At 40.0% G+C, this 15,461-nt stretch overlaps 1 protein-coding gene across 2 annotated transcripts in view; it reads right to left on the bottom strand.

Annotated features, from left to right (window-relative positions):
- The window catches only part of LRRC72 (leucine rich repeat containing 72), a 61,834-nt gene that overhangs the window by 12,838 nt on the left and 33,535 nt on the right, over positions 1 to 15,461 (bottom strand). For both annotated transcript variants that reach the window (XM_006057038.3, XM_025290937.2), the window contains exons 4-5: positions 7,692 to 7,773; positions 6,862 to 6,972 (exon numbers count right to left, since the gene is read on the bottom strand). In XM_006057038.3, the coding sequence (XP_006057100.2) occupies positions 6,862 to 6,972; positions 7,692 to 7,773 (193 nt within the window). The remainder of the gene's footprint in view (positions 1 to 6,861; positions 6,973 to 7,691; positions 7,774 to 15,461) is intronic.

Here is a 15,461-nt window from a genome sequence, read left to right as displayed (position 1 = left end):
CGCGACCCCATAGATGGCAGCCCACCAGGCTTCCCCATCCCTGGGATTCTCCAGGTAAGAACACTGGAGTGGGTTGCCATTTCCTTCTCCAATGCATGAAAGTGAAAAGTGAAAGTGAAAGTCGCTCAGTCATGTCCAACTCTAGCGATCCCAAGGACTGCAGCCTACCAGGCTCCTCCGTCCATGGGATTTTCCAGGCAAAAGTACTGGAGTGGGTTGCCATTGCCTTCTCCAAGCTTAGCTGTCAACAATCAGACAGAGGTTCTGGCTCAAGGTTATTTACAAGATCAGAATCTCCACTGTTACCATTTCATTTTAACTAAAATTTCTGCGCCACAGCTTGTCCTGAATATGGAAGTGATACCTGATTTTTGAAAGACAAACTTGAACTAAACCAGGGGTTAAGAGAGTGAGGGATGCTGTTTCAGGATAAACAGCAATAAAAGATCCAGCTGGCTTTTTAATAGAGTGGACTGTTCTACTGCATTGTATGGGAGAAGTAGTCCTAACCTCAAGGGGCATTTCGGGGTAAAGAGTCTCAGATAAAGTAACCATTGAGGGACTTCCTTGGTGATCTAATGGTTTGCGATGCAGGGGCCATAGGGTCAATCCTTGGTCATGTTGACTAAAAAGTTGTACAACTTGAGAGTTGCAAATTAAGTTTTATTTGGGGCAAAATGAGGACTGCAGCCCGGGAGGCAGCACCACAGATAGCTCTAAGAGACTGCTCCAAAGAGGAAGTAGGGGAAAGTCAATATAGAGGATTTTAGTGAAGGGGGAGTTCAATACCATTAAGCATTCATTTTACAAAAAGTTTGTTGCTAGGACCTGATGTCACCATGAAGGAATTTAGGGCTTTTCTAGATATGAGGAGATGCAAGGATTGGGATCGTAAAATCTGTTCCTAAAACTTGAAGCACAGAGTGCCTTACTCCACCCTGAACTCTCTCAGGGGCTGTTGAAGGTCAACAGTGCAGGGTTTAGTCTCTGATGGCGATGGCGAATGCCCTTGTTGTTCAGTCGTTGGCAACCATCTTGGCAAGCACCAATTTGTAGTTGACAGTCAGGGAACTAAGATCCCACAAGCCACGGAGCAACTAACTAGAGAGTCTGTGCATCATGAGGAACGATCCCACAAGACACAACGAAGACCCTGTGTGCTACAACTAAGACCTGACTTAGCCAAGTAAATAAATAAAGAGACCACTGAGACCATGATCCCACAATGACCTCCCAGCATCCCTCTTCACTCCCTGACTATTTGCCATCAGCAGTGAACTGCGGCCAACTGGGGAAGGGCAGGACAGGATATGCTTAAGAGCAGAATCTGTAAAAGCTGGAGATCGCACCTTTGAGAAGGGGCATTTCCTGTCTCCAATGGTGAATCCTTAAAGACTGCAAGGAAAGCAAGTCTTAACAATTCTGGAATGTGGGAGTCCAAATATACTTTCTAATAGTGGAGCTTCATGAAACTCAGAGACAATTAGAAATGGGGAGAATAAAGATTTAGAAACAGAATGGGTTCAGCATTTTGTTGCTGTTGGAATGTTTTTTTCCATGTAGGCAAAGAGGCAGGGAGGCTGAAGGTCAGTGAAAGTCTGCAGCCACAAAGCAGATCTTCGACACCAGTACAGATTTAGAAAGAATTTGGAGGAGAGAAGGGAAGAGGAAAATGGAGAAAGAGAGGAAGGGTGTGGAAAGGTAGACTGCCTGGAGAGAAAAGGTGTGTCCCGCCTGACTCAGCCTGCAAGTCAGGAATTCCACTTTCTAGGACCTCACACTCTGCAGCAGTTTTAGGCCTCCCTGAAGCTCCCAGCCATGGGAGCAATCCTGGGCAATCTCTCGGCAGTTCTCTTTATAAAAGTGGAGGGTGCCGTGCTGAAATGGATTAGAGGTTTACCCTCCAGGCTATTTTCTCACCCTCTAAAGAACTGGTAATTGAAGTGGAATAATAACATTTTAGCATGTTATGCAGTTTTACAACTTGAAAAAACAAAATTCTTAACACTTGAAAATACATGGTTTTCTCATTTTAGTTAATGAGCTGAGTCTATTCTGTGATTGCAAATGAGCCTTATAGAAACTTAATTTGGGGACATTACTGCACAAATATAATTCAGTTCAGTTCAGTTCAGTTCAGTCGCTCAGTCGTGTCCGACTCTTTGTGACCCCATGAATCGCAGCACTCCAGGCCTCCCTGTCCATCACCAACTCCCAGAGTTCACTCAAACTCACGTCCATTGAGTCGGTGATGCCATCCAGCCATCTCATCCTCTGTTGTCCCCTTCTCCTCCTGCCCCCAATCCCTCCCAGCATCAGAATCTTTTCCAATGAGTCAACTCTTTGCATGAGGTGGCCAAAGTACTGAAGTTTCAGCTTTAGCATCATTCCTTGTAAAGAAATCCCAGGGCTGATGTCCTTCAGAATGGACTAGTTGGATCTCCTTGCAGTCCATGAGACTCGCAAAAGTCTTCTCCAACACCACAGTTCAAAAACATCAATTCTTCGGCACTCAGCCTTCCTCGCAGTCCAACTCTCACATCCATACATGACCACAGGAAAAACCATAGCCCTGACTAGATGGACCTTTGTTGGCAAAGTAATGTCTCTGCTTTTGAATATGCTATCTAGGTTGGTCATAACTTTTCTTCCAAGGAGTAAGCATCTTTTAATTTCATGGCTGCAGTCACCATCTGCAGTGATTTTGGAGCCCAGAAAAATAAAGTCTGACACTGTTTCCACTGTTTCCCCATCTATTTGCCATGAAGTGATGGGACCAGATGCCGAGTAGCTAGTAAATGCCAACATTTTTTTTTAATATATCTTTAACCAAAATGGGGTAAGGGTTCAAACTGCATATTTGGTACTAAAATTTTTCAGAAAATTTTTTGGGGGGAGCGGCAATTATATACAGCATTTTCTCTATTAAAAAAATCCCTCTAAGATTCTCAGTTATAACAATTTATATAACAAATAACATCACTATGATTTTTAAGTAGAGGTCATTTAAAACATTGTGATAGGCAATGGTATGGACCTTACACTACCAGGCTGAGCTAATAGACTTTCAGAGAGCAGGAAAAGGCACTCCTGCACCCCACCTCAGGGCTGACACTACTCTGTGGCCACACAGAGGCTTCCTATGGGAGGCAGGCACTGAATTGAATTTCAGACTCCATTCACACCCCAGCCCATCCCCTGCCCCCACTAGACACTTCTGTTTAGGGCATAACTTTGTTGACTATGATGGCAACCTTGATTGCTAACCTCCAAATCTTGCCTTGTAAAATAAATTTGCTTAAATTATTGAGCTCTTATATTTGGCAAATTGTCCAGTTAGTTTTGCATTCAGGCGCCTCAGGTCTCCAGGAAATACGTAGGTTGACTGTTAGAAAACTGTAAGCTCCATACAGATCCAGATGGGGTCTTTCTTGTGTACCTTTATGTCCCCATCTAGAAGAGTATCACTCAGTGAATGCATGATAAATATTTATTGAATGAATGAATGATAAACAAAAGAAGCACAGTATGAGTCTAAGTTTTAACATTCCGTAGCAGTCTAGTTAAAGCTCTGAGCCCTGCATTTCTACCATTAAAGAGGGAATAATTCTAATCACATCATGCTAATCACATCATTGGATTGTTATGAAGATTTAAATAAGAATATTATAAGAAAGTATTTTCTAAACATTCAAACATGTTATTATAATGATTATTATTTAAAATGTCAATTTAAAAAATCTCTTTACCAATAAGCAGAATTTCTAGACCATGTGCATCTTAATTCATTATCCAACTTTACACAATCCATAGTAAAATAATATTTTTGTTGTTACATCTGGGGTCAGTCCCTGGTCAGGAAACTGTGAGATCCCACAAGCCACACAGAGCAGCCAAAAAAAAAAAAGAAAAAAAGGAAAAAAACCCCACATATTTTACAGAATTAGTTTAATATTTGAAGCAATCCTGAGAGGTAGCTGTTAGCCCATTTTACAGAAAAGTGAAGGTAAGGTAGAGTAGATCTTGCATAACCAGTCTTTTAATCACAGAAGCACCTGTTCAGCACAGAAGGGCCAGATACAAATATGCACGTCAATCCTGATAAGTCTTTACCAGACCTTATCACATCTCAAAAATGAGCACGGAATTCCCATGAACTTAGGGAAATCTTAATAGTTAGTTTAAGAACCTACCTATAAGCACTTAAATAATTTCTCCTTATAGTAGCTATAACTAATCAACACTGAAAATATTTGAAAACTTTAATAACTGTGTTTTGATCTGATCAAGACCTCCACCAACAACAGCAGTTTACACATATTTAAAACACTGTCTCAGGCAATTCTGAGAAAATAATACAAAATAAACAGGGTGAAAGAAAACATCTATATTTTGACACTATATAAAGAAGTTTCTCTTGATGAAAGTGAAAGAGGAGAGTGGAAAAGTTGGCTTAAAGCTCAAAAAACTAAGATCATGGCATCTGGTCCCATCACTTCATGGGAAATAGATAGGGAAACAGTGGAAACAGTGTCAGACTTTATTTTTTGGGGCTCCAAAATCATGGCAGATGGTGTTTGTAGCCATGAAATTAAAAGACGCTTACTCCTCGGAAGGAAAGTTATGACCAACCTAGATAGCATATTCAAAAGCAGAGACATTATTTTGCCAACAAAGGTCCATCTAGTCAAGGTTATGGTTTTTCCAGTGATCATGTATGGATGTGAGAGTTGGAGTGTGAAGAGAGCTGAGTGCCGAAGAATTGATGCTTTTGAACTGTGGTGTTGGGGAAAACTCTTGAGAGTCTCATGGACTGCAAGGAGATCCAACTAGTCCATTCTAAAGGAGATTAGTCCTGGGTGTTCTTTGGAAGGACTGATGCTAAAGCTGAAACTCCAGTATTTTGGCCACCTTATGCGAAGAGTTGACTCATTGGAAAAGACTCTGATGCTGGGGGGGATTGGGGGCAGGAGGAAAAGGGGATGACAGAGGATGAGATGGCTGGATGGCATCACGGACTTGACGGATGTGAGTCTGAGTGAACTCCAGGAGTTGGTGATGGACAGGGAGGCCTGGAGTGCTGCGATTCATGGGGTCGCAAAGAGTTGGACACAACTGAGCGATTGAACTGAACTGAACTGAAAGAAGTTTCAAACTCTGAAATCTGAAAACCCATTCACTGCTCTGACTCTTTTCCCTTGGTCTACCTAGAAATATTTGTTCTGAATTGCCATAATGTACCAGTTTATTTACTCTTCAACACTATAAGCTTATTGAGAGTAGGAACTGTGTATTATTTATTTTTCCAACCCATCTCACACTTTCTTCAAATACTGAGGCCAGTTCCTGGTTATCTATGAATTAAGTTTGTGGTTTACCCAATGGAAAACTTCCATTAAAATATGCTGTTTTGTGGGGGGTGGGTGGGTGTCAGCTTTATTAATATAATTTCCATATGATAGGCTTCACTAATTTTAAATACACAATTCATAGTTTTTAGTATATTCACAGAATTGTGCAATCATTGTTGTTGTTCAGTCACTCAGTTGTGTTCAACTCTTTGAGACCCCATGGACTGCAGCATGCTAAGCTTCCCTCCCCTTCACTATCTCCCAGAGTTTGCTCAAACGCATGTCCATTGAGTCAATGATGCCATCCAACCAACCAACTCATCCTCTGTTGTCCCCTTCTCCTCCTGCCTTCAATCTTTCCCAGCATCAGGGTCTTGTCCAATGAGTCAGTTCTTCAAATCAGGTGGCCAAAGTATTGGGAGCATCAGCTTCAGCACCAGTCCTACCAATGAATATTCAGGACTGATCTCCTTTAGGATGGACTGGTTTGATCTCCTTGCAGTCCAGGGGACTCTCGAGAGTGCTCTCCAATACTACAATTCAAAAGCATCAATTTTTCGGCACTCAGCTTTCTTTATGGTCCTACTCTCACATCCATACGTGACTACTGAAAAAGCCACAGCTTTGACTAAATTAACCTTTGTTGGCAAAGTAATATTTCTGCTTTTTAATATGCTGTCTAGGTTCGTCATGGCTTTCCTTCCAAAGAACAAACATCTTTTAATTTCATGGCTGCAGTCACCATCTGCAAGGATTTTGGAGCCCAAGAACACAGTCTGTCACTGTTTCCATTGTTTCCCCATCTATCTGCTGTAAAGTGATGGGACTGGATGCCATGATCTTCATTTTTTGAATGTTGAGTTTTAAGCCAACTTTTTCACTCTCCTCATTTCATTTTCATCAAGAGGCTCTTTAGCTCCTCTTCACTTTCTGCCATAAGGGTGGTGTCATCTGGATATTTGAGGTTATTGACATTTCTTCCAGCAATCTTGATTCCAGCTTGTGCTTCATCCAGGCTGGTATTTTGCATGATGTGTAATCATTACCACCTTCAATTTCAGAACATTTTCATCACCCCAAAAAGAAATGCCAGGCTATCACTCCATAGACCTGCATCCCCCAACCCTGGGTTAAACACTAATCTATTTAAAAGCAGTTACCTCTCAGTGTTGCTATCTTGATCAATGTGCCCATTCTGGACATTTATATGAACAAGCGGGATCATATAATAAATGCCAAAACTTTCTTTTGAAGAAAAAACCAAAACCACAGATGTAACATGTAACAGTTTTTTGAGTCACTTTTGTCATTTTCATACTGTATCATTTCACAAAAGTTTTTTCTACCTGTTGTTCTTTTGAAAATATGTTTTTAAAGAGATTAAGATCTAGTCTTGTTTTCAGGAGCATCTAAGTAGTTTTGTTAAACACACTGATTTAATTTAAATTCAAAACATGAAATAGTGTGTTATCACTTTTAAGTTACGGACATATAAAGTGCAGATTAATACTTAGGGTCTTCAGATTTAGCATTCCCTTTAATTCTTTTACTGTTGCATCAAGGTTTATTAACTCATTGTGATGTAGCAGGAGTATATGCAATGAAGGCAAATAGTGCAGGCCTGAAAAAAATAAAATATTTGTGTAAGATTTAAAACATTTTTTTAAATGAAGAAAAATGTTTTGTAGTACACCTCTTTGTATCTCATGATAATAGTATACAAGTACTTTAATACCTGGCTTGTAATTATCAGTTTAGAGATTATTGCAGATACAAAATTAACTCAGAGTGAAACACCGATTTGACTGGGACAAAATATAACCAGTAAAAATATTTAAGATTATTTATGAAGTCATTATTTTTATTAATGCTCCCAAACATTGTTAAAAATTTTGCTTCCGCAATATCTAGTTTGTGTCCAACGATGCGGTAGAATGGCAAAATTTTTATGTTAAAAAAAAAAAGATTCTTTAACATCTTGGATAAGACATATGATAATATTGAGCTAAAACCATAATCAAACAGCACATCTTAAATGAAATATACATAAGAACATTAAAAATTAAGTTTCTATCATATATTTTCAATGAAAATGTTAAAACAGAGTTTTCCACGCCATTAGCAATACCATGCATGTGTATGTGGTAAATCACTTCAGTTATGTCCAACTCTTTGTACTGTAGCTCTTATGGACTACAGTTCACCAGGCTTCTCTGTCCATGCGATTCTACAGGCAACAATATTGGAGTGGGTTGCCATGTCCTCTTCAGCAATACCATAGTTGAAAGTTATTATTTAATTGAAAATCTATTCAATTAAAAGAGAAAATTTAAGACATACCTTCAATATCAAATATTGCATTGTTGTTTAGATATAGTTCTGCCAGACAATAGTTTCTGGTTAGAAATGTTATTCCATGGAGCTGAAAATGAGAGTTAGAGAACAATATACTTTCTACAAAATTGTACATAATTATATGCACATATATAAATTTAGTTAAGAGCTAACATTTTCTGTTTTTATTAATTATCTGCAACTTCTTGCCTGGGCTACTGAATTGCCTTTGAAGGTACATGTGATAAAAAGAGTGTGTGCCCACAGGACTGGAAAAGGTCAGTTTTCATTCCAATCCCAAAGAAAGGCAATGCCAAAGAATGCTCAAACTACCACACAATTGCACTCATCTCACACGCTAGCAAAGTAATGCTCAAAATTCTCCAAGCCAGGCTTCAACAGTACATGAACTGTGAAATTCCAGATGGTCAAGCTGGATTTAGAAAGGGCAGAGGAACCAAAGATCAAATTGCCAACATCTGTTGGATCATCGAAAAAGCAAGAGAGTTCCAGAAAAGCATTTGCTTCTGCTTTATTGACTATGCCAAAGCCTTTGACTGTGTGGATCACAACAAACTGTGGAAAATTCTGAAAGAGATGGGAATACCAGACCACCTGACCTGCCTCCTGAGAAATCTGTATGCACGTCAAGAAGCAACAGTTAGAACTGGACGTGGAACTACAGACTGGTTCCAAATCGGGAAAGGAGTACGTCAAGGCTGTATATTGTCACCCTGCTTATTTAACTTATATGCAGAGTACATCATCAGAAATGCTGGACTGGATGAAGCACCAGCTGGAATCAAGATTGCAAGGAAAAATATCAGTAACCTCAGATATGCAGATGACACCACCCTTATGGCAGAAAGCAAAGAACTAAAGACCCCCTTGATGAAAGTGAAAGAGGAGAATGAAAAGGTTGGCTTAAAACTCAACATTCAGTAAACTAAGATCATGGCATCTGGTCCTCGGTTCATGGCAAATAGATAGGGAAACAATGGAAATAGTGAGAGACTTTATTTTTTTGGCTCCAAAATCACTGCAGAGGATGACTATAGCCATGAAATTAAAAGACACTTGCTCCTTAGAAGAAAAGCTATGACCAACCTAGACAGCATATTAAAAAACAGAGAAGTTACTTGGCCAACAAAGGTCTGTCTAGTCAAAGCTATGGTTTTTCCAGTAGTCATGTATGGATTTGAGAGTTGGACTACAAAGAAAGCTGAGTGCCGAAGAGTTGATGCTTTTGAATTGTGGTGTTGGAGAAGACTCTTGAGAGCCCCTTGGATGGCAAGGAGAGCCAAACAGTCCATCCTAAAGGAAATCAGTCCTGAATATTCATTGGAAGGACTGATGTTGAAGCTGAAACTCCGATACTTTGGCATCTCATAGTAAGAACTGACTTCTTGGAAAAGACCCTGATGCTGGGAAGGATTGAAGGCAGGAGGAGAAGGGGATGACAGAGGATGAGATGGTTGGATGGTATCACTGACATGATGGACATGAGTTTGAGCAAGCTCTAGAAGGTGGTGATGGACAGGGAAGCCTAGTGTGCTGCAGTCCTTGGGGCTGCAAAGATTCAGACACGACTGAGAGACTGAACTGAACTAGCTGACTTAATACAAACTTTTCTTACCACATCTCCTCTAAACTGTGTGGTTTTCAAAGCTTCTGGAATCTGGTCCAGCCCTTTGTTTCGACAACCTTTCCTGTTGTTCTGCTCTGTGTCATAGCACTGGATTTGGCTCCATATATCCACTGATTCACCATCACATATTATTAAGTGGCTATGATGTGCCAAGGGCTCCCTCCTCAGATAATGCTAAGCCATTTCTGCATCTGTGTATGAGTCATGATTTCTCTTTGCCTGAATGGCTTTTCTTCCTGGTACATTTCTGATTATTCTCAAGGATCTGCCCTAGGCTGGCAATGCCTCTCCCACCATCCCTGAGCAGGCTGTCACAACACGTTTCCACTGCTCCAGAGATTCATTGAGACCATTCTTTGATCTCTTTGCATCTCACTGCTGTCTTCTTGCTTTGTTTTGACCCACATTTTGCTTCTCTAAACTTCCACATGCTCCAGGACTTTGAGTCAGATTTCCTGAGAGATGGTTTAATTCAGTAGTTAAATGCTCTACATGCCACCCACCCGCCCTTCCTCTGAGGTATACCTTCCCCCTCTCACCACTATTCCTCCTCCCCCAAGAAGGCCTAATTCTGAATTCTCTTTCTTTAGGCCCCAGTCTATGAGCCATCTCCTCTTCTCGGGCTCTCTGTCCTTCGTGTCAACAGATCTCAGTTGAGCCAAGGACTCTGTAATCTGCATACATTCAGGAGATCAGACCCAGGGCTAACAGCTCAACTGGCCACCATTTCCAAGAAGCAGACAAGATACAGCACAATCCTCTTACTTTACAGCTCATCTTTCTTTAATAAGTCCTTTCCTGATAACTCCAAATCCCATGAACCTTTCTTTTCTTGACCACATCCAACACTTTCTTAGACTTGTGCAATTACTTGATCACTGGTTTTGTGTCTTCCTTAAGGAAAGAAACCATGTTTCTTCAGTCTCTGATCCTTCCCATCTCTCCATTATCCTAACTACATGGTGAAGTGCGATCTTACTTTCAAGATGAGATTAGAAATTTTGTGTGCTATATGAATTGGAAATAGTCAAGAGCACTCTTGATAATTCCTCTAATGAGCCATTACGGTACATAATAGGGGTATTTAACTCTGATCTGAATTCAGAAATGTTTGTTAGTCTGCAAGGAGAATCCCACTACTTTAAAGAAAAATATTGATTTTATAACCCTGATAAAATTTGACAGATTTGAGTTATGAGGATGAGACATGGTAGAGTCACAGGGTGGGGCAGATAAGTTCTAAAAGCAGTGCTTAAGTTAAATGTGAACAATGCTCACTTTACAGCTTAATACAGGATGTAGCAGGGAGAAGAATCTCATGAAACAGTTTTGACCAAGTGCTTACTGGTTTATATATACAGAAATAAGTGCTCATATTGCAAATTAGTTTTATATGTTTATTAAAATCTATCATGGGAAATACTGTCATCAGTTAAATAAAACTGTTTTAACTTTTGATGGATTGATTTAGGTAGACAGATGCCAACTTATCTGACTTAGTGAGGATTTATTAGAAATTTTACTCATGCCCTCTCATAACTCAGAAAAGCTATTTTAGATTTATATTCAAAGTTTGAAAATGGGTTTCCTTAGCAAATTTAATTTTTTCTTATACTTGCAACAGTCCCAAATTATGAATCTATAAAATGCACATGTTCTGCTCAACCTCATTGTCTCCCAGTCGTATCTGTACCTAATTACATCAGCACTTGTGAAGGAGAAACACTAGTAATTTCACTTCAGCTTTTTGAGAGGAGCCAAGTTTGTGCCAAGTAGGAGAGACCATTGACACAGAGAGGGGTGGGTCCCAGTTGCTTCCTATCCCTTCCACTCTTCCTGCTAACCTGACAGCCACTCATTACCTTTTGTCTTTCCCCTCACCAATCCCTAATCTAATGATAGCCACACTTAACATCAGCATGGAAACAGAACACCAGGGCAAATCATGACTTTTTCTTCTCTTTTTTTTCCCCCAGTTGCCTGCCCAACATTGACAGAACATTACTAGTTAGTTGAGGTTTTAATTTCTCTTGCATTATGCATTAACACAAGAATACTAATAAACTCAAACCATTTAATCTTGATTATAGAATAATAATTTTCTCAAGAGCATTAACATCTCTGAATCATGATTATTGGAATTTTAAGATTGCACTACTTGTTGGGATGAAATGATTTGGGGGAAATGGAGTGAAAGGAGATAAAGCCAGATCATGAGGACCTTGGGGAACTATTAAAAGATTTTGTACAGAGAAGTGTTATTTACCAGTTTTATTTTGGAAAGAAAATGGCAGAAAAGAGTACTGTTGAGAAGAGACAGTAATGACAAGAGATTAACAAAAATGGTGTTATGCTAATTCAAAAGAATATATGGATCCCAGAGTACAGTAATGACAGTGGAAGAAGATCAAAGTAGAGGAAATTGAGAGATAGTTCCAAGGTAAAATTCACAGGACCTTATAGACATTGCAATGTACCAAGTTGCTGAAGTTAAGATCCAGGAATGGGAGTTGAAAGACTTGCTGATTATTTTGACACTCAGACCATTGTTAAAGTAAAACATTATTACAATTTTCCACTTAGAAAAATCTACACTACCAATTTTAAGGATTGCCATAAAATTTATATTAGAATGTGACATTTCACAAATTATATCAAAACCTCAGATATGCAGATGATACCACTCTAATGGCAGAAAGTAAAGAGGAACTAAAGAGCCTCTTGATGAGAGTGAAAAAGGGGAGTGAAAAAGCTGGCTTAAAACTCATCATTCAAAAAACTATGATCATAGGATCCAATCCTATCATGGCAAATAAATGGGGAAAAAGTGGAAACAGTGACAGATTTGGGGTTCCAAAATTACCATGGATAGTGACTGCAGCCATGAAATTAAAAGACGCTTGCTCTTTGGAAGAAAAGATATGATAAACCTAGACAGCATATTCAGAAGCAGAGACATCACTTTGCCGACAAAGGTCCACATGGTCATAGTTTTTCCAGTAGTCGTGTACAGATGTGACACGTGGACCTGAAGAAGGCTGAGCACTGGAAAAGACTCCTGAAAGTCTCTTGGACAGCAAGAAGATCCAAGCAGTCAATCCTAAAGGAAATCAGTCCTCAATATTCATTGGTAGGACTGATGCTGAAGCTCCAATACTTTGGCCATCTGATGTGAAGAGCCGGCTCACTGGAAAAGACTCTGATGCTGGGAAAGATTAAGGGCAAGAGGAGAAGGGAGAGACAGAGGCTGAGATGGTTGGATGGCATCACTCATCATGATTAAGTGGACATAAGTTTGACCGAACTCCAGCAGATAGTGAAGGACAGGGAAGCCTGGCATACTGCAGTCCATGGAGTGGCGAAGAGTCAGATGTGACTTATATCTTATCTTAGCTCAGGGTTTAGCATATAGCAAGTGGTCAATAAACAATAGCTGCTATTATTTACTCCCTAACCATTATTACTTTTGATAGAGTGGAGAGCACTTACATTTAAGATAAAAGCTCTTATGGGTCACCACTGATGTACTAGTGGGGAAATTTTTAGGCCAGCATGATTTTAAAATTAAGGAGGCATACTTTTAGGGAAGGACTTCTCAACCTTTAAAACTATTGACATTTGAGGCCAGATAAATCTTTGTTGGGGTTGGTGGAATTGCTCTGTGGATTGTAGTATGGTTGGCAGCATCCCTAACCTCTATCTGCTAGAAGTCAGTAGCATACACACCCCAGTTGTGAAAATAGAAAATGTTTCCAGACATTGCCGCATATTCCCCTTCTATATGTGAGGTGGGAGAGGGGTTGCAAAGTCATTCCTGATTGGGAACTACTGATTTAGACTCAAGGGAAAAGTCATATCTTTTAAACATTTATTATGACCCAGGAACTAAGCCAAATGTTTTCACCAATGTCATCTGACTCTTACAGTAGCCCATGGTATTTGTTTTATTTCCTTTTTTACCTAGGAGGAAACTGAGGCTTAGACAAGTTAAACAGTTTCTCAAGATAACAGAGCAAGGGTTCAAACCCAAGACTGTCTGATTCTCAGACCAAAAGTTGGCATATAGTGCATCATGTGGTTCATTAAATTGGGGGAATTTCTATATAAACCATCCAGAAGACATTCAGTTCAGTTCAGTTCAGTCGCTCAGTCGTGTATACTCTTTGCGACCCCATGAATCACAGCACACCAGGCCTCCCTGTCCATCACCAACTCCCGGAGTTCACTCAGACTCACATCCATTGAGTCGGTGATGCCATCCAGCCATCTCATCCTCTGTCATCCCCTTCTCCCCCTGCCCCCAATCCCTTCCAGCATCAGAGTCTTTTCCAATGAGTCAACTCTTTGCATGAGGTGGCCAAAGTACTGGAGTTTCAGCTTTAGCATCATTCCCTCCAAAGAAATTCCAGGGCTGATCTCCTTCAGAATGGACGGTTGGATCTCCTTGCAGTCCAAGGGACTCTCAAGAGTCTTCTCCAACACCACAGTTCAAAAGCATCAATTTTTTGGCGCTCAGCTTTCTTCACAGTCCAACTCTCACATCCATACATGACCACTGGAAAAACCATAGCCTTGACTAGATGGACCTTTGTTGGCAAAGTAATGTCTCTGCTTTTGAATATGCTATCTAAGTTGGTCATAACTTTCCTTCCAGGAAGTAAACGTCTTTTAAAATCACGGCTGCAGTCACCATCTGCAGATTTTGGAGCCCCCAAAAATAAAGTCTGACACTGTTTCCACTGTTTCCCCATCTATTTCCCATGAAGCAATGGGACAGGATGCCATGATCTTAGTTTTCTGAATGTTGAGCTTTAAGCCAACTTTTTCACTCTCCTCTTTCATTTCATCAAGAGGCTTTTTAGTTCCTCTTCACTTTCTGCCATAAGGGTGTCATCTGCATATCTGAGGTTATTGATATTTCTTCCTTAGCTTGAATATAATTTCAAGTAATGGAAAATATTATTAGTTTGAGTAATGGAAAATATGGAGTAATAAAAAATATTCCACAATTGTTTTTTTCTATTATGTCAGCAATAACCAAAAAACATGTTTAAAATGTACAAAATATCTGGCATCAAATGAGAAAAAAGAGAACTATAATAATCTTGAAATATATACACATATGGCAAAGTACTAATGTTGTCTGAAGATACATATACATGTGATATTTACATAGATATATGGGCTTCCCAGGTGGCACTAATGGTTAAAAAAAAACCTGCCTGCCAACACAGGAGACATAAGAGATGTGGGTTTGATACCTGGGTAGGGAAGATCCCCTGGAGGAGGGTATGGCAACTCACTCCAGTATTCTTGCCTAGAGAATCCCATGAACAAAAGAGCCTGGTGAGCAACAGTCCATGGGGTCGCAAAGAGTCGGACATGACAGAGGCAATTTAGCATGTATGCACAAATAAAATTACCTTATTTAAGCAATAAGACAGACACAGAGAGGTTGAGTAACTTGTTCACAGGGCTACACAGCTAGTATATAGAGGAACTGAAGTTTGGCCCAAACTCCAGAGTCCTTGCTGGGAACCACTGAACTTTATTACCACCCAGGGTAGGAAGCTGAGCTGTGAAGCTCATTCCCAGATGCAGCTTGAGTCACTGGCTTGACTAGTCCCATCCATCTGATCTAATCTTGAATCTCAAGGGATCTGGGTTTCTCTCAAAAATTGCTCCAATCTGGCTGCCACTATCTTAGGCTAACTTTGGGTCCCAGGCACTGTCCTCTCATGTCTCCAACCCTTAGGAAGTTTTTCTCCAGTTTTATCAATGACTTTCCAGCAGAAACTAGACAGATGCATCTGATTGCCAATCAGTCCAAACTAAAAGAACCATGCAACATGGTTGTGAAGCAAAGTAATACGTAAGTAAATGCACTTGGTCTTGGTTTCCTCCACGTTGCTTTTCAGCATTCCTTTTTTCCAGCATCCTCTTACCACTGAACACCCCACTTCAAGCCCTTTCAACATGCTCTAGAGTCCCATTTCTGCAGATTGGTAGAGGTAAACTGCTATATTGTTGATAAGGCTTAAGATAGCCATCCCAAAGGTGTTTCTTTTAAGTTATTTTGTTTACTGTTTTACCCCTTTCTCTTAGAACACTGTCTGCTAGCAGTTGCT

Source organism: Bubalus bubalis, chromosome 8 (genome assembly GCF_019923935.1).
Source record: "Bubalus bubalis isolate 160015118507 breed Murrah chromosome 8, NDDB_SH_1, whole genome shotgun sequence".
NCBI classification, from domain to species: domain Eukaryota; kingdom Metazoa; phylum Chordata; class Mammalia; order Artiodactyla; family Bovidae; genus Bubalus; species Bubalus bubalis.
The sequence above is the reverse complement of the archived record's forward strand: the minus strand, read 5'-3'. Positions and strand labels throughout refer to the sequence as shown.